The following is a 22,226-nucleotide window of genomic DNA, read 5'->3' on the forward strand; positions in this document are numbered from 1 at the left end:
GGCATTGCTCATTGGCCCAGTTCATTGAGCCCCATTGAGGTCAGAAGGTGGAGTGTGAATTAACAGAAAAATTAAGAATACTCTTGATTGAACCCCTAGAAGGGGTTCATCAAGCATGAAGCTACCTTGTATATTTTTTAAATTTGTCAGTAATCTTTTTGCTTAGTGTCTAGGATTCTACCATTTTTATTTTTGGAATATAAAATTTAAATGATAATGTCTCAGGAAGGAAATATTTTCCAGGTGCATTGCACTTTGTTTTTCCTGCATATGTCTTACATATGTTTTGTTGTTGTTGTCTTGACTTACTTAGCTAGGTAATTTAAATTATGTTGTCCTTCAAAAATTAACAAATACCAATAACGAATAGCACAATTTAGTGCTTTCTCTGTGCATAACCACAGGAAGGAAATTTGTCATTTCCAATCGATCGCATCCGTTTCTGTTAAACTGTTTAAAGCAACATTGGTTATTTCCTGGGAATTTGATTTAATGTTGAAGGACACTCTAGGAAATCTGTGCCATAGTCTTGAGGGAAGTTACTGATTAACTGAAATATTGCTGTCTTAACTAGCTTTTCTCTCTTACACTTTTCAGCTTTGGGATTGATCATTGCCATAATTATCCCGGTGGCTGTGGTTCTTGTGTTGGCAGTAGTAACCAGTATCCTCTGCTACCGGAAGAGAGAATGGTAACTTAGGCATTCAGCCCACTAAATTTTCTTTTTCTGCGAGACCGAGAAACAGATATGGGCATATGTTCTTACATTAAGCTATCAGTTGCACTCCAGGTGCAATATAAACCTTATGTTCTGTATAAGTGAAGATTTGTTGATAAAGCATAGCACTCACCAGGCACACTCTAAATCTCTTGCACTCCAAGAATTGCACTTTGTTGTGCAAGGTTTCAGGAGATGCCCCTGGAATTTGTGTGGCCACTTTGCTGAGGATGCTGATGTAGCCAGGCCCAGAATGGCCAGTTTGGTTCATGTTAAAATAACCGCCCTAGGCATTTCTTTGGAAGGTGAGCTACTGCCCAAGCCCATTCAGAGCTTCTTGTAATGTTTAAGAACAGGAAGAAAAAAAGTCTATAAATGCTCACTGCTCAAGACCCATCTCTGGGAACTTTGAGTTCCTCCCAGCCCTACATGACTAACTGAATACACACACACATACACACATATGTACATATGATTAGAGCAGGAGAAAAGTGAGCTGTGGAAGGCCATTTTTAATGAGTGGTTGATACTGTGAGAAAAAATAGGGGGAAAAATGAGTCTCATTTTGATATCAAGAATGAATATTTTAGGAGGATTTGGTGGCAATTCATAAGCTAACACTGTTTCTCTTATTCAAAAGGATTAAGGAAATCTTCTATCCTGACATTCCAAACCCAGAACATTCAAAAGCTTTGGATTTCCCAAGGGACCCAGAGGTAATCTGTTCTATTCTACCATTCAGTAATCTCATAAGAATGCTGGTTGATGGGGTGAGGTTGGGGAAGGGCAAGATAGAGAAAATCTCTCACTTTGAGAATGGAAGGATGTTGTGTTTCTTCACCTGAGATAGAGCATGAATGCACGCACTGAAAAAAGCGGCTTCAGCTCTTGAAGGAATGAGTTGGTGGCAGAACTAACTGAAGGATTTATGGGCATCCATAGGGAGGCAAGGGGCAATGATGGCACATGGGCCAGGACATCATGGCACAAGAGACAGAAATGATATAGCTTGCATATTTCCATGATGACTTCATGTACATCGGCGTTTCTCAACTTCAGCAATTTTAAGATGTATGGACCAACTCACACGCCGCTCAGAGTCCCTCTTTGTGGGGAGATGGTTGGTAGTACAAATTTGAGAAATAAAACAAACAAGCAAACAAATAAATAAACTCCTAGAATTCCCCAGCAACTGAAGTTGAAGTCCACACATCTTAAAATGGCTAAGGTTGAGAAACACTGATGTACATCATGTCATTCTGGCTTCTAATGGATAGCTATGGAATGACACTAAATAGAATAAGCTACGAAGGCTTGGTGTAAAATAAATAAGAGGAAACTTGGAGATCTGCAGAATATATTTTTTTACTGCTGGATAAATCTGCTTTAAAAATGTATTTTGATTTATATTTGACTTATATAGCAACCTATGATTTATATTGTACCCTATGTATTCAGCTGTGTTGCAGTCCTTTTCCTTGTTCTCCATAGTTTTTCCTCGTTGTTATCCCTCTGCTCTCTTTTCTTCCACCCACTCCTTTTATGCTTAGATCCACAAAAATTTTGCACCACACACATAAAATCAGTATTTTATTAATGCATCATACCCTGGCTTCAGGTTAGCAATAGTATAGTTTTTAAAAAAGAGAAAGGCTGTCTCTTTTTTCTGAATTTGAAGTTATATTGCTATTTTAAAATTGATGTCTGGATCTTCTTCCAATAATACTTTGAATCTTTAATAAAATACATTTTCCCTTTGGGGCTTATTTTAAAATTGAATAGACAATGGCTTTTGTGCTTTATATTCTGTTTCTCCCCGTCCAGTGGCTAAATAAGCCAACTTTTGTGCAGTGAACAGGGGCGTTGGGTTGGTGATGGTTTTAGTTTTTAAAACCTCTATTTATGTGTTGCTTGTTTCAGCCTACAAAGTGCCTAGGTGAAAATACACAGGTTTTATCAAGTAGGATTACTGTATATACTCACAGATAAGCCCATCCGCAGATAAGCCAACCCTCAAAATTTTTGTGTTTTTTCTGATATAATCTGAAGGATTTCATTTGTTTTCATATTTCGTATCAATAAATGTCGTTTTCCAGAACAGATTCCATTTTAAATTTTCACAATTGACTTATCTGCGGGTATATGTGGGTACTTTAAAAAAGTATTTCCTTAGTATATTCTCGTAGATAAGCCCATCCATGGATAAGGCGAACCCAATTTTGGGGGTTTATTGTGAGCCTAAAATTCTTGGCTTATCTGCGAGTATACAGTATATGATAAGTAATTTACATTTTTTTGTCAGGTCACTTAGATCTTATTTGCAGTGAATGCCCAGGTTTATGAAAGCCTGAGCAGAATTCTTGGTTTAATAGTATGTCATATTGCTTTGGTGTTTATTGTGTAAAAAAGCCTTCAGCCTTTGACCATTTAGCTGGCTTGGAGGAAAATAAGGTTCCAGGTCTGGTAGATGGTGATGTGAAATTTGCAATATTTAGTCAGCATTGTACAAGACTCTGGAATGTTTCTGGAATCTCTTTCCAGCACTGAAAGATAAAATAAAATATTCATGTAAGAATAAGCAATTATTTTTTTTAAAAAAAGACAAATCAACAGTAAAAAGAAAAGTGATATAATTTTCCTTCCACTCCAAAATAATGTAGTCTCTTTACATCTGCAAGTGCTGAGTATTCTAAGCTTCTTTTGTTTTCTGATCGTAGGGGAACTCTAATTCTAAAACCTTGGAGATGAACCCATGTACTCCCAACAACATTGAAGTGGTTGAAACACAGTCCCAAGGTCTGAAGATTGAAGACACGGCCATTACATCACCTGTTATGGAAGAGCTTCCTGAAGACGGCTTCGAGTCTGAATCAGGGAGCCACTTTGTGGTTTCCTATTGTCCACCAATCATTGAGGAAGTCATATCTAATCAACCAGAGGATGAATCTATAGTGTCTTCCCAGGTTGTTTATATTGATGTCCAGTCAATGTATCCAGCTCCAGTTAAAACAAACGAAGAGTTAGAAGCTGACTGTGTGGCTTCAGCAGGCTATAAACCACAAATGCAACTTGCAGTTAATAGTTTAAGAGAGTTGGAAGAAACATCGATAACAGAAGAGGACTCAGACAAGGTTGCAGCTTATAGACCACAAGTGAATGCATCCTCCTGGAATACAGGATGTCCAGATTCTCCAGAATCCATAGAAAATGTCTCATTTGGGAGCCCTTGTTCAATTAATTCTCGGCAGTTTTTGATTCCTCTTAAAGAGGATGATGATTCTCCCAAAGCTATTAACTCAGGGTGGTCTTTTGCTAACATATTTCACACCAAATCAAATGAGTAGCACTGAGACATGGTTGCCCTGGAAGTAGCTGTTTGCTTGGGACTGGTTGTTAACAGTTTTGGAGGCACTATCCCAGAGTGTTTATTATTTCAGTAAAATGGAAAGTTGCAGTGGACACGGCAGTGGTAACTTTTATGATTGGTAGAGATGCTAGTTCACAGCACCTCAGGGAAGGTAGTTCGAAAGCCAAAGAGCAGCGTCCGGTCTGCAACTACCTTGGAACAGTCTTCCCTTTACCCCTCCCTGGCCCACTGCTGTCAGTAGGGCACAATGTTCCTTCTTTGTAAGTATATTTATGGCTTCCTATTCAGAATACGCAAGAGGAAAAGGTTACAAGCAATTTTTTTTCTGTAGGTATCAGTATGTCTGTTAAGCCTCAGAAGGACACATATATGCAGGTGTGTTCAGGATTGGGGCCTATAAAAATGCTTAGGTCACCCTTTGTTACGGGATCTTACTGTTAAAAAGACAGCAGACAGATGCTACAAGGGCCAAACACTACAGGACCATACGCTACAAATCCACAACCAGACACTGAAAGTCCCAGACACCCAATCATTACAATATCACAAGCAAACACTACAGCATCAAACACTACAGTACTGGTGGTGGTGGTGGTTTTATAGCAATGGATCTCCAGCTGCTTTGGAGAGCCCTTGCGGTTTAAGGCAGTTCACTCCCTTTTGATTCCGGTAGAGCCAGCTTAGATCGCTTGCAGTGTTATGCTGACGAGCCTGGATGATAGTTTCTGTACCTGCTGTATGCATGTGTATGCAATAGTTGGGACTCAGGGTGCAAAAACAAGTGTAACACTGATTTTAAATCTCAGTCAGGAATAAATAAACGGACTTCTAGCATATCTTTTTTAATAAATTTTATTTTTCCATACTTTTTAAAAAATAAAATACATTGTGTGCTATGTCCTCACCTCAGATCTGGTAGATTAGAAACTGCCTTCCTGACATGCCACTTTCCAGCATGAGGTATTTTGCTATTTGGGGGGAGCATTTTGGCCATGGGAGCCTGCATCTGCAATCCTAAGCAGAAGGGGCACTGTTGGGGAATCTGGGGACCCGGATGTCCTACTGAATACTTGGTTTTAGGAATACAGAGAGCCACACTGTCCCATCTATGTCTCTTTCAGAGAGAGCTTGATGGATGAGTCTGTGTCACAGAGATGTGCAAAATGTTCCCCACACAAGCTATTCTACGTGTGGAACGCTCGTTCTGCAAGAGCTGTGTCCCAACTGAAACTGCATGTTTTGGATTCATGGAATGAAGCAAAGGATTTTGTTCTGAGCAAAAACAGTTGGTGGAACAGGGAAAAAGTCATGATGTCAGCAGCTCATGGGAGAAAGAAAAGGAAGATGCTAGTAAATCAGTGGGATATGCCCACTGCTGGCAGCAGTGGCCGAGGGAAGGGAGAAAAGGCCCCTGAAGGTAGGGGTTAGCAAGCCTACGGCATGTGCCTTGTTGGGACTTTGGTGGTGGCTTCTGAGAGGTAGTTGGGGAGGAAAGGGACAGTGCTGGGAAAAGGGGCAGTCGAGTATGATACACCATTCCAGACACTATTGAGAGAACAGAAGGAATGGCATGCATTAGTCTTGCCTTACTTGCCCTGTCCAGATTTTGTTTAGTCCAAAACCTGGAACATCCCAACATTCCAGGTTTTGGATCTACTGAACTGTGGCTGACCTGAAATGGTTTGGCAGAACCTCTGGGAAGTGATGATCAGTCTCAGGTTCAAAACAAAACGTTTTCCCCATTTCATGCACACTCTAATAGGTAGCAACGGTCTTCCAAAGATCATAATCTGCATAAGTACCATTTGAAATCAACTCTGAACAGCTTCCCTTCATAGTCTCTATGGAAAACCATTTGCCTTGGGGAATGGCCAACTATTATACTCAACTGCCTCTGTCTCTGAATTTTACAGGGATAACAAGTAGGGAGCAAGTTGCATTCTGGCAATCTGAGATGGAAATTCTTGAATTCCTCTCTAAAATACCACCAAGCAATTTAAAATTAAGTCCTTTGGGATACAGTCAGGTGGACTAGTTTTAAAATGAGACCTAGCATTTTGAGCGTATCTCTTGCACATGTAAAACTGCAGTTTCACTCAGCTCATTGAATTGACATTTATACACACACCTTCTTTGAAGTGCATAACTATTTAGGTTTTGCAATTGGCAACTGAACACTTCCTATGCAGCATATATTTCAAAAATCAAGCCAAGGATACTGGTGTGTTTCTTCTCTGAGCTATTGAAATCAATATATTGGGAGGATTTCTAGTCATTTTAAGATATTAAAAAATGGATGGAAGTTTGATTTAATCATGAGTCTTCACAAAATGGTCATGTTTATAGTGTGCCTTTAATGCAGCCTTTCTCAACCTTTTGATCCTGGAGGATCCCTTGAAATACTTTTCAGGCCTTGGGGAACCCCTGCGCATTCAGGCTCAAATATAGGCCAGAAGTTACAAAATAATTATATTCGTTTCACATGTAGGCCTGTATGTATGCATTAACAGAGTTCTTAAACTGAAAATAATGAAACTTACCTCTTTAATGTGAAGTTGCCCAAACTTGAAATAATTTTTTAAATAATTCGTGATCTCCTGGGGAACCCCTAGTGACCTCTCGTGGAACCCTAGGGTTCCGTGGAACCCTGGTTGAGAAACCCTGGATTAACATATGAGGCTTTTGTTTAATGCTTTGATTCCCCTACTCAGTTTCCAGTATTTATCATGTTAAAAAAAAAAAGTTAATACTACTTGCCCTCAACTATTACACACCGTAAGTTTGTAGTCTCCGTTTTCAGGGATAGCAGCTGAGGTATCTGCACTGATAATGACAACAAACATTATTTCCAGTCCAAAGATTTTTTTTAAATTAACACAGTGGCCTTCATTTTATTAAACTACTTTTGCAGCTTTCCAGAGTTTTAGAGAATTAGATTTTTTTTCACCCGAAGTATCTGATTCTGCTAAGTGTTGCATATTTTCAGTGCAGTTCTGTAGTAAAATGTGTGATGAAATGAATGTAAATATCTGGGCAGTAAGAGATTAATATGTGTATGTCTTTAGCATAAATCTGGTGTCTTGGAAAGAAAACATTTCTGTGGGTAATTGCCCTTTATCAAGAGAGTAGTCCATCCCAACATGTCTGAATTGTGTAAAAATATCCTAAATTTGCAAACGCTTTCCCTAAATAGCTTTTCTCAACCTGGGTACCTTCCAGGTCTCTGCATTTCAACTCTCAGAATTCCCTAGTTAGCATGGTTGCTGTTAAGAATTCTGGGAGTTGAAATCCACCAGGTTGGGGAGGGTTGTTATAAAAATTATAACTCTGTATGGTAATTAAAGCTAGATGTCTTGGAAATGGGGAGAGGAGAAAAGTAAAGGGAACCTCCATTTACCTGTACCACTCCAGGCTATTTTTATGATGCTGCTTAATTTTGTAAGCATCTGTAGAACTTCAGGTGCCAGGCTCTGCACTACACACGATGCCTTAATTTGCATGTTGTTTTTCCTTTACTATTTAGACATAAGCCCAGTTCTCTTGTTTCTGAGGAGTGTTTTGGAAAATCAAACAAAAATGTATACAAAGAACTCCACCCATATAATACCTCACATAAAGGACATAACTGAAATTCATACCTTTTCAGAAATATTTTGAGAACACTATTTCTAAAATTTCAGAGTTTGGGAAGGGAGATATATTTTGACATTCTTTTGGGTCAGTTTAATTTTTTTTAAATGGGGATGCTGCTCAGTTCATTCTGGGGGATCTTTTAGTGTTGAGCCATGTATTTTAAATGTGGGAGGGAGGGGGTTTATTTTGCTGTTTTGTTTTCAAAAGAATTTATTTTTTGAAAGGCATAATTACATTTAATTCATTATATCTTGGTTGCTGTGTGTTAACTTACAAGGGAAAGGACTGTGAATTTTGTTTTACTTGGATTTCTTTTTTAATTTGGAATTGCATTGTTGAAGAATTAGGATATACATTTTTAGTAATCCTATGATATACCTCATAAAAGTGATTTATCAGACATAGTAAGCTACAGTAAACTTTGCAAGGGAGCATTTTCTTCTTATCCATATGAAGAACACAGATTTACTGGGCAGTGTTTTTCTGTTCTTCGGTTCTATGCTTTGGAGACAGAATAGGGTGGTAGAGTTAGCTTTTAAATCAATATACTGTACATAAAACCATTGGACTGCCCTTACTACATGAAGAAGCAGGGACTACTACACCAATGTGCATTATACTTTGGATTTGAGTGCCCATTATTATTTTGTAGTATGCATCAAAAGATTGCAAAGAGGATTTTACTCTGGTGCTTGGTGTCAACTTTCAAGGACACTTCAGTCCATTCCTGGCCCTGACAATCAGTAAGATGGGCCAATAAGATGAAGCATGTGGCACAAGCTGTCAGTTTACCTGGCCAACTTCTAGGTATTCACTAGCTGGGATGGCACATCTGGGGAAAAAGAATTGCCTGCCTTTCTCCATGATGATTGATGTAATTTAGGATGACCACCCAACTTCTAAATTAAGCATGTAGAAGTTGCCATACAGCCATATCCAAAGATCCTTGCAAGCTGTCCACTCAACAGATTTTTCTTGCAAAAGAAAAGAGAAAAAACAGAGAGGTACCTTATCTCTGTTAGAAAATGATTTTTTGAAAGTTTTGATCTTCCCCAAAAGTATTCTTCCATACAATGTCCGTTCATCTCAGTAAGGATTGAGGGATGTCATTGGATATTTTGCTCCAAGCCCCTAATGATCATGGACTCTTGGTGACTCAGGCTATGCCCATGGATTTCAATTATGTTATTCACCATGGAATCCCTGTGTTTCTATGCTCAGTATTTGAACTGAAGCTTCAAGTTAACTGGACTCCAGTTCATTGGTATGTTCAGATGTAGAGAAAAAGAAAGGTTCCCAGAGCATTTACAACAGCAACTTTAGGATTATGATATCTCAGTTAAATGATCAGCTGTTGCACTTCACTGGCAACTTGCATGTGCAAAAAAGCATCATGTGATCAATTAGAGTGAACTCTTAGTTCATGTGGGATTATACTGAACAATTCTGTGCTTTGGGTGAATTGAGTGAGCCACTAAAATATGGTACAAGTTTCTCTTCCAGATCAGAAGGTGATTGTTCTCAGCAGATCTGTCATTGTAGAATGGGTTTGTTGGTAGGTTGGATGTTTGCAAACTATCACCTTGTACCAGTTTTGGTGTAATGGGTAGTGGATTGTTCACTCTATGGTAGAATTCAGAGATTTTGTTATTTCTTGCCATTTTTCCATGAGGTCATATGATCTTGATTGAGGACCTTCATTGTGAATGTGATATCTCCTGCAGTGAGATGAAACAAAGACAGGAAGGACTTGTCGGTGGGGAGCTGTATTGGATGAGTGCTGAAATGGGAGTGGGGTGGGGGTGGGGAGGTACTTCAGAAGATAATCGTAGATAAATAATACCTGTATAATATATAATTGTTTTATAGCTCAGTAAATTCTGAGGGGTTTTATTCAAAATCTTACAGCATATTAAACATATAATATGGAATGAATGTGAAGTTAATCTCAGTGCTTATCAAAATATTAAATAACCATTGTAATATTGAACCAACTGGAAGACTCAACGTTGCTTAATGTTTTTTTTTTTCCTTTAATTTCCCTCCTCAAGTAATTTGACTTCACTTTGCTTCCAATCTGTATAAAATGGGCTACTGATTCTGGCCATTTGATGCCAGACAGCTCAGGTATTGCTTTGTGTCTTAGGCAAACCTTAAGTGTATGTAAATTAGTCTACCCTTCTTATTCTACTGTACACATTTAACTGGCAAAACTTCATTTCTGAAACTCTTTTCCATTTCACCCTGTCCACTCACAGTTTAGCAGTTTATTGCTGTACTAAAAGGCACAATCACTTTGGAGTTTAGGAAAACTCCTGTTGAGTCTTTAGTACAAACTCAAACATGTGAGTATGAGCTGCACCCAACTGTTCACTAAAGCAGTGCATCTTAAAACCAAAACTCTCTTGGGGTAGATTGGGCTTTCCTATTTCCTGGGTTTGCTGTGCTAAACCCCTCTGAGTAGATGTGCAAAACATATCTATGGACTGAGGCCAGTGATTGTAGACATCAATATGAGCAAAACAACAATGTAGCAGCTATACGGTTCTTAGTGAAATTACCCAAGCAGATGCATCAAGGGAGTGTTAAGTTTGGGGATACACAAGGGGGAAAGGAGGAGGGAATATTACACTATATAAGTAATACAGCACTAATACACTAAATTTGGAATGAACATGAAGCTAGTTTGCCACTATATAGCAACACAGTGCTTATCTCTATAATATGCATGTATTAAGAATATTTGCCAGAATACTGTCATGGAGTTTAATAAATGTATTTTCTTACATACCCTTCAAAAGTGTGGATAAACTTTTTTCTTACCCGTTTGATTTGTTTTTGTTTTCTGTCTCTGGAATCTTGCAGTTCACACTTGCCTCAATAAAAGCATAACGTGGGATAGCAGGCTTTTAGTAACATTATTGTGGCATTAATCGCTTTTCAGTGCTATCCTGTATTTCTGCTCCACGTAATTGCAGACTAGCTCTACCCCAACCATTCCAGTGATTTCCAAATAAATGATTCAGTTTTGCTTGCCATGACTACAAAGCCATTATGATCATCATGGATGATGGCCACCTTGCTTTGGACAATCTTCAGGAATCTAGCTTCCTGATGTAAGGCATCACCTGACACAAAGCCAGAAGCCACTCTTGCACATGCTGGTCAAAGCTAACCAGGTGACCCAAGGTGGCTTCTGCTTAACTCTTAGGAGGGGCTGGGTTGTTTTGCAAGGCACTTTTGAGAGATGCTTTGCTTAAGCCTTGATTAAAGTGAAGCACTCCTGGTATTCAGGATTTCTCTTCAAATAACATAGATGGGACTGTGGGAAGCCAGAGATGCCAGTGCAATGAGAGGCACAGTGTTCACTCACAAGTCTTGGCCATCTCGGGCACAAAATCCCATACTTCACCTATTTACTTACATCTCCTTTTTAAATAAACTTCAAAGGCCAAGTCATTTTCTTTTAATTGAATGAAAATTGGTGGAAAAAATGTAGGTTAATTTTTCCGCATGGAAACTACTTTCAAGGTAGATGCATAGGAAGGCTGCAATTGCTTGCCTAGGCAACCTTTGGAGCTTCGTGATTGGTTTTGCATTGGTGGAAATCTGCAGAAGTTCAGAAATTGCACTGCTTCTCTTCTAAAGGCTCACAAATCATTCTTTGGGATTGTTTGCTTAATTTTAGGTGACCAGTGATTTGACCAAGAAGTACATTTAAGGGTTTAACATACTTGGTGCAGAACAAGGGAAATAATCTTCAGTGTGTAATCAATTTACTGAGAGAAGACATATGAAGATTCATGTAAATCCAAATGGTTTTACCACATGTTCTGCCAGGTTTGTGCCTGGATATTTATTTAAATATTCAGTTAAAAAAATCTGGTTTCAATACTGTAGAAGAGAATATCTGTAGTTCAGGGTTGAAGTGCAGAGTCCCTGGTGCTCTCTGAGCTTGGCTGTTTGCTTGCAGACATTTCATTACCCGACTAGGTAACATCATCAGTGCACATCAGAGAACACCAAGAGCTCCACAAAATTCTGGTTTGTTGAGAAGAGGGAACAGTACTTCCAAAAATGTAGGGGGTAGGCTCTCAGTTTTTTTGTTTTTAAAGAGCAAAAATGTTCTGAACTCTCCCAACACTTCTAGAACGACCACATAAGGCTCCATTGTCAAGCCATGGTTTCAAGAAGAGCCACAAAGGAACAGTAGTCTCTGTGAAGATACCTACAGCCCTGAGAATGTGTAAAGCTTTTCCCATGGGGGGGTAGGGCAGGGCAAAGAAGCCAAGAATCGCCAACTGCATTGTATACTTCAAAAAAATTATTTCCTTCTTGGGAAAATGGACTACTGGGCAAGTTGATTCCCATGGCTTTTATCCCACTATTGATTCATGGAAGCAAAAATCCAGAGTCATGAAATTCTTTACCATTTCTGAGAATTGGGCAAACTTATAGTCCAAATCAGCTAAGTGGAAACAATGGCAGGATGACTTTTTTGATACCTGAAATTTCTTCAGGCTACTGAAAACTTCCAGCCATGCTGACAAAGCTGCACAGCAAGACCTCTTTATAAATTGCAGTGAAATAGACCTGTGAATTAAGCATCTGTGCAAGATTGGCAGCTGGGCAAAAAAGCCAGAACATTTTACCTCCTCTCTCCCAGTTAATTTACAAAACTCCAGTCATCTAAATAAAAACTAGTAACTAGAGATATGGTTGGATAGTTTAGGAGCTTAGTCTATTGAACCAAATACTCTGCGTATAACTAGCTCCCTGCAAAATAGAAGTCATGGATCTATGATTGGTTCAGTGGGCTCAGGGTTTTCAAGGGGCAAGTTCATTCCCTTAAGGCCAAGGTAACTGAACTGGAAAAGTTGGGAAAGCGAGAGAGGTTAGAAAAGAGGCCTCCAATGAAGCAATGCCATCTCCTCCAACAGTGATACTTAGCAGTCAGGTATTGTAGCTTTCTCATGGAAATGCCAGTAGCATATCAATTAGATAGAACTGAGTAGTCTCAATCTGTGGCTTGAGGCAATGGTGCTGGAAGGAGGGGGTTAGGTTTGTTAGGCATGGGGTTATGTTGGGAACCAACCAGGTCTTTTTGAGGAAGAACAGAATCAGAAACTAGAGAACCAGGAGCCAGTCAAGAAACAAGGTCCCAAGGATGAAGACACAGCACCAGAAAACCCAAGGGTGAAATGAGGTACCAGGCCTTCTCTGGGAATGCCACGTGCTTTTGAAACAAAATGACAGAATTGGAATGCTTGATGGATTTGCCCTGCAGCGCTTCATAAATGGAGCAAACTACTCCACTGAATCTCTACGGGAGTCCATATTAATTTCCCCAAACAAGTTGCTACTGTGGTCATAGTGTGCCCTCCCAACCCCAACCAAGAAATTAAAGCTGACTTACAAATGGAAAATTAGAGAAGCATATGGGAAAGAAAGGTTCTAATAGGAATGGGCAATTTCAGTCAGCCTCGTGGGGAAAAATGCACATTTTGCATATGGCAACGAGACCAACATTTTTAGATACCCTAAATGTTTACACTCCTGGAACAACTAATCGGAGACTATTGAACTTAATCCTAAATAGTGCCCAGAATCCAATTCAAGATTAAACTGACTGGGAATAATAATCACAATGCTGTATTTTATAACAGAAGGCTAGCTCCTGCTTTAATTACTTTCCAGAAGCAGCTGAAAATAGAGCTCTTCCAGAAGGTGTTTGGGCCCTGATGCCCTAATTTTGACTTATTTTATGTTTCTAAGCTGATTAAAAAATCATTTTAATGCTTTATTGGTTGTTGTATTCCTGTAAATTGCTGAGAATCCTGCAGGACTGTGGTGGGGTGTCTGCATGCATTCATCTAACTGGATACTTCCCCTTCAAAAGTCCAATTTGACTTTTAAAAGAACAAATTTCCAGACAACGAAAAGCTTGATGAAAATGCCTTTTTTCTTTAACCTTTTAGACTTCTTTTTAAGACTACCAACCATGTAGTCAAGGGTAACCCAACAGGGATTTTATACTTAGATTTTTAAAAAGTCCTTTGACAGAGCCCTGAGCAAACAGGAATAAACAGGTCAGGGTTTCTCAACTTCAGCATCTTTAAGATGTGAAACTCTGAAATAGGCGAGGCCCATACTGGTAAACTATGCAAAGTGGTGGTCTCCTAATCTCCTAAAGATTAGTGTCAGCACAGATGTTTTTTAACTTTTATATAAATGATATGGAATTGGGGCTGAACAGAGAAACATCCATGTTTGCTGGTGACACTAAACTATTCAAGGTGGTTAAAAAAAAGGGGGTGGGGTGGGGTAGAAAACTCCAAAAGCAACTCTCCAAACTGGGCAAATGCTCTTCTATGTAAAGCAGCAGAAAGTGATGCATGTTTTCATGCATGCATGCATGCATGCATGCATACACACAAATTCCAGAATTCACCTATTGTAATGGTATGTAGGAATGACCTTGGGGTAGAGCCACAGCCAGAGCAATGGTTGGATAAGAGGTAGCTGAACCCTGAGAAGGAATGGGGTGTGGCAAACATCTCAGAAGGAACCCTCCCTAGTTTCTTGGACTGTAAAGGCGAGGGGGGAGTAATGTACTTTCAGACTTGCAAGATTCTGTTAATGTAACCTTCAGTAAAGTAGAGCTAGTACTTATGGGTTGCTTCTTGTCTGGATCACCTTGCAAGGCTGACACCTATACGTTAATGGGATCTGAGCTGGCGGTGACTTTAAATCTATACTATAGACAACCAAATGAAAATGTCAACCCAGTATGCAGCTGCTGTAAAGGACAACCAATTCCATATTTGCAGTTGGAAGGAAACTGAAAATAGAATGGGAAAATAATAATACTCTTCTGCAAATCCATGCTGAGACCATGCTGTTGTGTTCAGCTCTGGTTGCATCATCTTAAAAAGGACATTATATAACTGGAAAATATGCCCCCCCCAAAGGGGGGGGGAATGCAGCTGTGTCCCATGCAGAAGGTCTATGTAATTGGAGCTCGTTAGCTGGGAATGAGAAAGGAAAATGCCTTAGAAGTATATAAGATCATGTGTAAATTGTGGAATTCACTATCAGCACTTTGGTTGTGGCAGCCAATATGGATGGTTTTAAAAGGAAACTGGACAGGTTCCTAGATGATCAGGCAATCAGTGGCTATTGATATTGATGGCTCTTTACTACTTCTCGAATCATGCCTGAAATACTGCTGAGAAGAGACAATGGACGGGGGGCTTCTCCTTCAGCCCAGATTTGTGAGCTTCCCCAATGCATCCCATTGGCCAATATGGGGGAGGAAACAGTAGAGCACTTGGCCCTACAGCTAATCCAGCAGATCTTTTCTGATGTCCTCAGGCTTACAAAGAGAGTGGAGGTAACATCAACAAGTCATAGCAGAACACAGCTGAACATATTTTCAGTAATTTCAAGCCAAGAAAACATCATTAAATATACATTTCCAGCTCTTTATGTATACCCTAAAATCCTCAAAATAAATTGTAAGACGAGTTACATTTCACACAGTTTCTGAAATTACAGAAAATACAAAACCTCTTTGCTCCCCCACTGTAATATCCTCCCCCTCATCCCTTTTGGGGAACAGGTAAAAGGTGCTAAATTGTGTCTTACACCTGTTCGCAAGATTATCTAGCTGATCGATGCCACAACTGCTGCTATATAAAAATATACAAGTACAAAAGAAGTGCTATAAAATGTGATGGTTGATTTTTCATTGCTTGTACTAAAAAAAAAAGGTATTTTCTTTCAAATAGTAGGAACTGTTCAGCAAAGAGTACAATCTGGGAAGAAGTTAATGTGAACGTTTACACTGGACGGTAAGGGATCACAAAGACAGGTTTCTCTGTAAACGTCATCTCTTGGATCAGGAGCGTCCACAGGATGTGGTAAAAAGAATGTCAAGATGGTGACCGCAACGTGCAGTTTGAAGCTGTGCCTGTTTTTTTAATGTGCCTTCAACTGCACCATCACGGCCACCATCTTGATTTTTTTTTTAAACCACATTCTGTGGACACCGCTGAATAGCGTGGGATGCAGGGTCCTTTAGCAACTCCTGACATCGTGTTCTGTAAACCTTTTCTGTTGGCCAGCATGATCCTTTTTTTGTTGTTAGTAGAATTGCAATATAATGCCCACACAATTAGCTCCTATGATTCATCTGATAGATGATAGAGATGATGATAGAGATGATAGAGATGATAGAGATATAGGCAGACAGAAACTCAATGTTACCCCATTCATATTATTGAGCTTGTCTTGATGATGTGATATAAACAGATTACTATGTACCCTCCCCCCAACACTTCCTGGAATGCCCTGGCTATTGAATGCATACACACTGGCATTTCATACTTGATGTGCATTAAAAAAAAATAAACTGAAGTTCCCAAAGTTCTAAATGCAAGTATTCAGTGGTCTTTGACAAGTCCTCTGATCAAACAGCAGTATTCCTGCTATACGGCGGGAAGATCTCAGCTAAGGCAGATGAATATGTAAGGGAATGATCCTAGAGATAAATGGATGGCAATTGCTTCCTGCATTTCTGCATTCTCTTCAGAATAAATGATATCCTCTGGAATATGCATTCATTCATTCACTCATTCACAGGTAATTGCCTACATTTGTAGATACATTTCCTTTCTATATGGGAAAAATGAAAAACTCCTTAAGCTACCACCCCGTGAGGGTTCAGTGCTTTGGAACTAGCCCTGGGTCTGTGCACTGGCATGTGGCTTTAACAGTGGAGTAGTTTTTGCCCATCTGCTGTTAGCTCTGCTACAGTTTATTTGAAACCAGAACAGTGGATTTATTTTCTCTGCAGTCCTGACACTCTGCAGAGCATGGGACTGGCCTGTTTACCATTGGCTGGAGCCCTTGCCTCATCCCAGTTCCTGGATTCAAAGCAATCATCCCTCTGCAGAACCTCAGCATCCTGTACATTTATAAGGTATTTTTGCATCACTTCAACTGCCAGAGCAACATGCAACCATGATTGGGGGCCCTTAAGAAAAAATGACTGTTTACATGCTATCTGAGATACTTCAGGTAGTCCTCGCTTAATTACCACAATTGAGACTGCAGTTTCAGTTGCTAAGCGAATCTGACCTGATTTTGCCACCTTTTATACAGCAGTCATTAAGCAAATCACTGTGGTCGTTAAGAAAACGATGTAGTCGTTAAGCAAACGATGTAGTCGTTAAGCAAATCACATGGTCCCCCATTGATTTTGCTTGGCAGAAGCCAGCCGGGAAGGTCGAAAATGGCGATCATGTGACTTCCGGTGGGGACATGGAGGACTGAACAGCTGTGCCCGCAGGCTCAGTGGGCAGAACTAACAACATGACAGTTTTTCCAGGCTCAGGCAGGTTTTTCCTGAAGCCCAGGAGTGTTTTTCCAGAAAAAGGAAAACACCTGGAATCACCCCATCTGTCCTCCAGATGGCGGCTTGCAGCCAGAAGATGGCAAACAGCGTTCGCATTTGACTGGTAAGAGCTAGCTGGGAGGCTGGGACGTCACCATTTCCAAGCCGCACTGTAGCCTTAAAGGGACACTAAGACCGGCCACCCCATTTCTAAATCACCCAATTTATATTCCTTTTAAGTATGTGTACCCTAAGAGAGACTTTCTACAGCAAGGAGAAGCGGGTTCTCTTGGTGCTTATCGTTATTTTTGGGATTATAAATCCCAGTAAATAACTGTCTCTCTGTTATTATTTTTGTACTAAATTTGAAGATATTAGCGTTTTCCTACACGTTGAATCAGATGTTTTGAACTTTCAGTTTTCTGCTTCTACTTTCCCTGGGGAACTGTCTGCATATCTCACTTTCGCTTGTTTAAATATATTCCAGAATTCTTTCATATCTTCGATTTTCACTGGTTAAGCTCCTAGGGGGCACCATAATCTACTGTGTGAGACATGGAGGATTTTAAACAGATTTTCTTGGACTTCCACCAAGATTTTAAACAGATTTTGTCTGATTCTTACCAAGTTTTTATGCAAGACATTCAAGACATTGTGGAAAATATGAGGTCTAAAATGTATCATCTGGCTGGAGATGTTGTGGATGAAACTGAGGAATTTAACAGTGACAGAAATGTCTCTTCTAAGAGTAAGATCAGGATTTCTGTTGAAATGCTGGATGAAGATCGGATAGTTGAGTCGGAGAAATTTTAAGGGAGAGAGTGAGTTGCAAGCCACAAAGTGAAATTGACCTTCTGATGGAACACCATGGAAAAGAAGGGATTATTATGTATGGGAGGTCTCCTGAAGAGAAGTCGGACTTTTTGAGGGGGGCAGTCGAGTTGTTCAATTTTTTTAAAGAAAAAGCTCTGTGCACATTGTGGGGATATGTAAATGCTCTGGTTTATTTTGAAGTGGGATAAGGGTTTAAGAATATTTATCTGGATTGCTTTTAGGGCTTGGCTGATTTCATTTATCTTTAACGATTTGGATTAAGGTATAATAAAAAAATGTCTATTTGGATGGTTTTAGGTTTAATATGATTAAGATAATTAAAATTGTATTATCAAATACAATGGCAGACAATTTATATATTTTTAGTTTGATCTTTATTATAATAGACAGAAATGTATAGTAGGAGGAAGAAAATAAATGTTATTTTGGGGGGGAGTTGATTAGGTTTATATAAATTTTTCTTCTTCTTCTAATATAAGGGGAGGAAATAACTGTATTTAGTGATTTTTACAATGTGCTAATGGAATAATTTATAGAAATTATGTGATTTTGGTTTAATGTAGAGTAAGGGATTGATTATGGAAATCTTATATATCCTTGCTGTTAAAAGTTGGAAGTCACCTCTTTTTATAACTGAAAATTTTTTCTCTTGTGTTTCTGCACATTTTTAGTTTTTTCTCTTTTTTCCTTTGTAGTTTTTTGTCTTTCTGTAGCTTTTATCTTTGCTTGAAACTTAATGAAATTCTTATATTAAAAAACGAAAATAGTGATCATGTGACCATGGGACGCTGCAATGGTCATAAATGTGAACCAGTTGCCAAGTCTCCAAATCATGATCACGTGACCGTGGGGATGCTGAGATGGCTGTAAGTGTGAGCATTGGTTGTAAATGGTTTTTTTCAGCACTGTTGTAAGTCTGAACCATCATTAAATGGTCATTAAGTGAGGACTACCTGTATTCTCTTCCTTATCACCACTCAGAGACTGTTAAATGCAGCACAGGAAAGATGCTTGCCAGCCTTGCTACTTGCTCTCTTGCCTTTCCATAATTTCTGGCAAATAAAGGCACACATGTATTGAAAATCTGGATGGGAAGGGCCAGCCATGTGCTGTATCTGCTTTTTGTGCGGCATGTGGGCAAGAAAAGTTCATGAACTAGAGAAGAGAGTATCAGTTGTTAGAATACCAGACAGACTGCTAGCAGAGAGGAAAAAAAAAGTTGACTTTAAGGAGGGGGAACAATCCCACAAAGTCCTCCCTTATAAACTCTAAAATCACAGTGCCAATTCTGGAAATCAGAGGCTGGTTAAATGTCTTCTGAGTGACTCAGAGAATAGAAATGAACAGTAATTTTCTTCTGAGATGCCAGAGGGTATTCTCTATCTCAAGATATAAGCAGTGTCATGCTAGGGAAGACTAGCGTTTTCTGGAGAAGCCATCTACTGAAAGCTGCCCATGTGTATTCATCATGTGTGCACACCGATGCCCAAGTGAAATCCGTGCAAATCTCCTCTACTGGAAAACTGCTGAAGTCCCAATCTCTCTAAGTGAATGTGCCATTCACTGATGTCTTTTCCCCCCCTAAGGCTGCATAGGTCTCAGTGATACATTCTTTCAGGCACCCGAGATACCTTTTCTGCTTTGAATCTGAGCAAGTCTTCAGACTGTCAAAAATCTGCAAACCTATTTAAGTTAAAGCAGCATGCCTGAAAATTATTCAGTTTATGCCAGTTCTTATGATGATGAGAGAGATTAGAGCAAAATGAGGATAATGAAATGAGTTAATCTTTGTATTAAAGGCTAGATCAGGTTGCAGCATGACCTGATACTTACGGAAAACTCCTACCTTGGTCTCTGATGAAACAGTAGTTAGTTCTCAAACACACATTTGGCCAAAATTAGAGCTACCAAGAAAATTACCTTAGCTATAAGCAATCTTAAATTAGATGTAACTAAAAGCATAATAGCCAAACCCATGAATGCAATTTATACTTAATTTAGATTCCAGATCAGAAACTGCACTCCAGGAAGGTTAACTGAGGTACTGAGATCAACTCTGTTAAAAACAAAAAAACAAACAACCCCCCCCCACCACCTCTTCTTTCCATTGTAGGACAAAAAAACTACTGAAAGCAGAGGCCTGATGGTTAATTGTATCAAAAATGAAACTTTTATCCAAACTTTCGTGGAAGAATCCCAAAGTAACATGGAGCTCCTCAAAGGATTTGTTCCTATATTTACACTGAGGAAGGTTCTTCAAGTTGAACTATAAGATGGGCATTTCTGTAGAAGGATGCAGACTTTTCAAGGACTTTATCTGAACACCCCAATTCTCTTAAGCATAATTATCTCAACTTTCAGTCTGTCTGTTGGAAGATGCTGGGGAGAGGATGGATACTGGGTCCTTGGGGCAACCTTGCCAGGTCCATCAGATTGGGAAAGCAGAGGTACTTTAACCAGACCCAATTACTCTGCTTACTACTTCTGAGTAGTAAGTTAGTAAGTAGTAGTAAGTAGTGTTAGGGGAACAATATATGAAGCACCTGCATGCTTGCTCAAAAGTGATGTGTTCAGGGAAACGAATGGGGAGGGGCAATAAGCATCAAAGCTCCCCTCAAAAGCCTATAGGAGCAAAAATGTAACTTTCAGAGTTTGGAAGAATAGTATATTTCACATGATTTTGGCTATCCATTTAAAGATGGGGGGGAATGAAGGAGGGAAAGCGTAGGTTGATGCCTAGAGGAGGAGGATGAGATCATCTCCATGACTCATAAAGTTACCATAACATGTTGTCGATGTACATCAAAATGTCTAACTGAGAGAAGCTTATGTTTGCAGAATATGATACCTTCCTCCTCTATAGGGTATCAAAAAAAAAATCAAGATGGTGGCGACAATGTGTGATTGAAACCCCACCACTTTAACTTGTGTCACATGTAAAAGGGCAGAGTTTCATTCACACAGTCAGCATCTTGGTTATTTCTGACACACCCTCCCACTTCTGTGGGTGCCCCATCTCCTCTAGCAAGTTGACGTGTGAGTGCTCAGTTAAAGAGCCAAGGATATTTCAGGTTCCTTTAGTGCAGAAAAAAATAAGCAATTCAAAAGTTCAAAATTGTCCCTTCCTGTATAATATAACTTCATCTACAAGAAAGAAGAGACACTGCATGTGTAATCCCATATATACAAATCCACCACATGTAAATACTATAGTCCTCCTTTTTAGCATGTTATTTTTCACAGACCTCATGTCTATGGTCTTAGGGCATGCTAAATATTTTGACCTTCAAGGCCTTCAACCACAAAAAAGTGTAGAGTGTTCGGAGTCTGAAATGAAACAGAAGCGCTCCTTGGAATTTGCCCAACCAACAGAGAAACTGGTCAAAGGGACTTTTATCAGGATGTACAAAATGGTCAACCTTGAAACAATCTGACCTGTTCTAATTATTCTGTTTCAAGGCAGGACTAGTTTTGTTCTGAGTGTGAAACAAAGAGATTTTTCTATTTTTCAAGCAGCTTCGATCTGAGTGTCTTAAGCCCTCTGAGAGGGCTGCTGATTGGGGCACGTGGTTTTTTTCAAGCTTTCCCCAGCCCAGACAGTACAACAGCAGTGGAGACCAGTCTGGTTCCGGCTGTTATAAATTTAGATGGGTGGAGGATTGTGGGAATGAGGGTTGAGAGGAAAAAGGTGAAGAAGCACATGGCCAGACAGAAGGTTGCCCAGAGCTGTATGTCTGACAGGTTGCCTGGTACATCGCTCCGTATTTTTTTAAGATCAGCTATGGAGAACTTGGGTGGATAGGCAATGTTGCATGTGATGATGAGCTATGCTTTATTTTGCAGGCTGATAATGCAAGGGTGTGTGTGCATCCACTACTGTGCTTCACACACAAGCTGCTGAGGGTGTGTAAATGTAAACAGTGCTAGTATAACATTGTGTGAGCATGTGCCCTCTGTGCATACCCTTCTGTCCTGTTGTTAAATTTAAGAGTGCATCTAAAATTGCAAAGATTCTATGATGGGTTGGGCTGGTGTGTATGTGTGTCTGTGTACACTCTGGGAAAGTTCAGTCTTTTTGTTGTAATGTTAATTTTATTCATGCAAATAGGACGGAGCAGCAGCCTCCTCATTTGCAAGCAAAAACATTAGCAAAAAGCAACGCATTTCCTTTTGGTGGGCCTGTGCTATGAGTGCTACGGAGGGAGGGAGGGAGGGAGGCTGGTCTATATGTTTGATCTTGTTAAACAAGTGTAGTGTCTTTGACTGCAAAAAAATTG

The 22,226-nt window shown here is 39.6% G+C and overlaps 1 protein-coding gene across 1 annotated transcript in view; it reads left to right on the forward strand.

Moving 5' to 3' along the window:
* The window catches only part of LIFR (LIF receptor subunit alpha), a 109,603-nt gene extending 99,085 nt beyond the window's left edge, over positions 1–10,518 (forward strand). Inside the window, exons 18-20 of the mRNA XM_063295734.1 lie at positions 598–691; positions 1,359–1,434; positions 3,436–10,518. Coding sequence (XP_063151804.1) covers positions 598–691; positions 1,359–1,434; positions 3,436–4,062 — 797 coding nt within the window. The 3' untranslated portion in view covers positions 4,063–10,518. The remainder of the gene's footprint in view (positions 1–597; positions 692–1,358; positions 1,435–3,435) is intronic.
* Positions 10,519–22,226: the final 11,708 nt, after the last annotated feature.

The sequence above is a fragment of the Candoia aspera genome, chromosome 2 (genome assembly GCF_035149785.1).
Source record: "Candoia aspera isolate rCanAsp1 chromosome 2, rCanAsp1.hap2, whole genome shotgun sequence".
Classification (NCBI taxonomy): Eukaryota; Metazoa; Chordata; class Lepidosauria; order Squamata; family Boidae; genus Candoia; species Candoia aspera.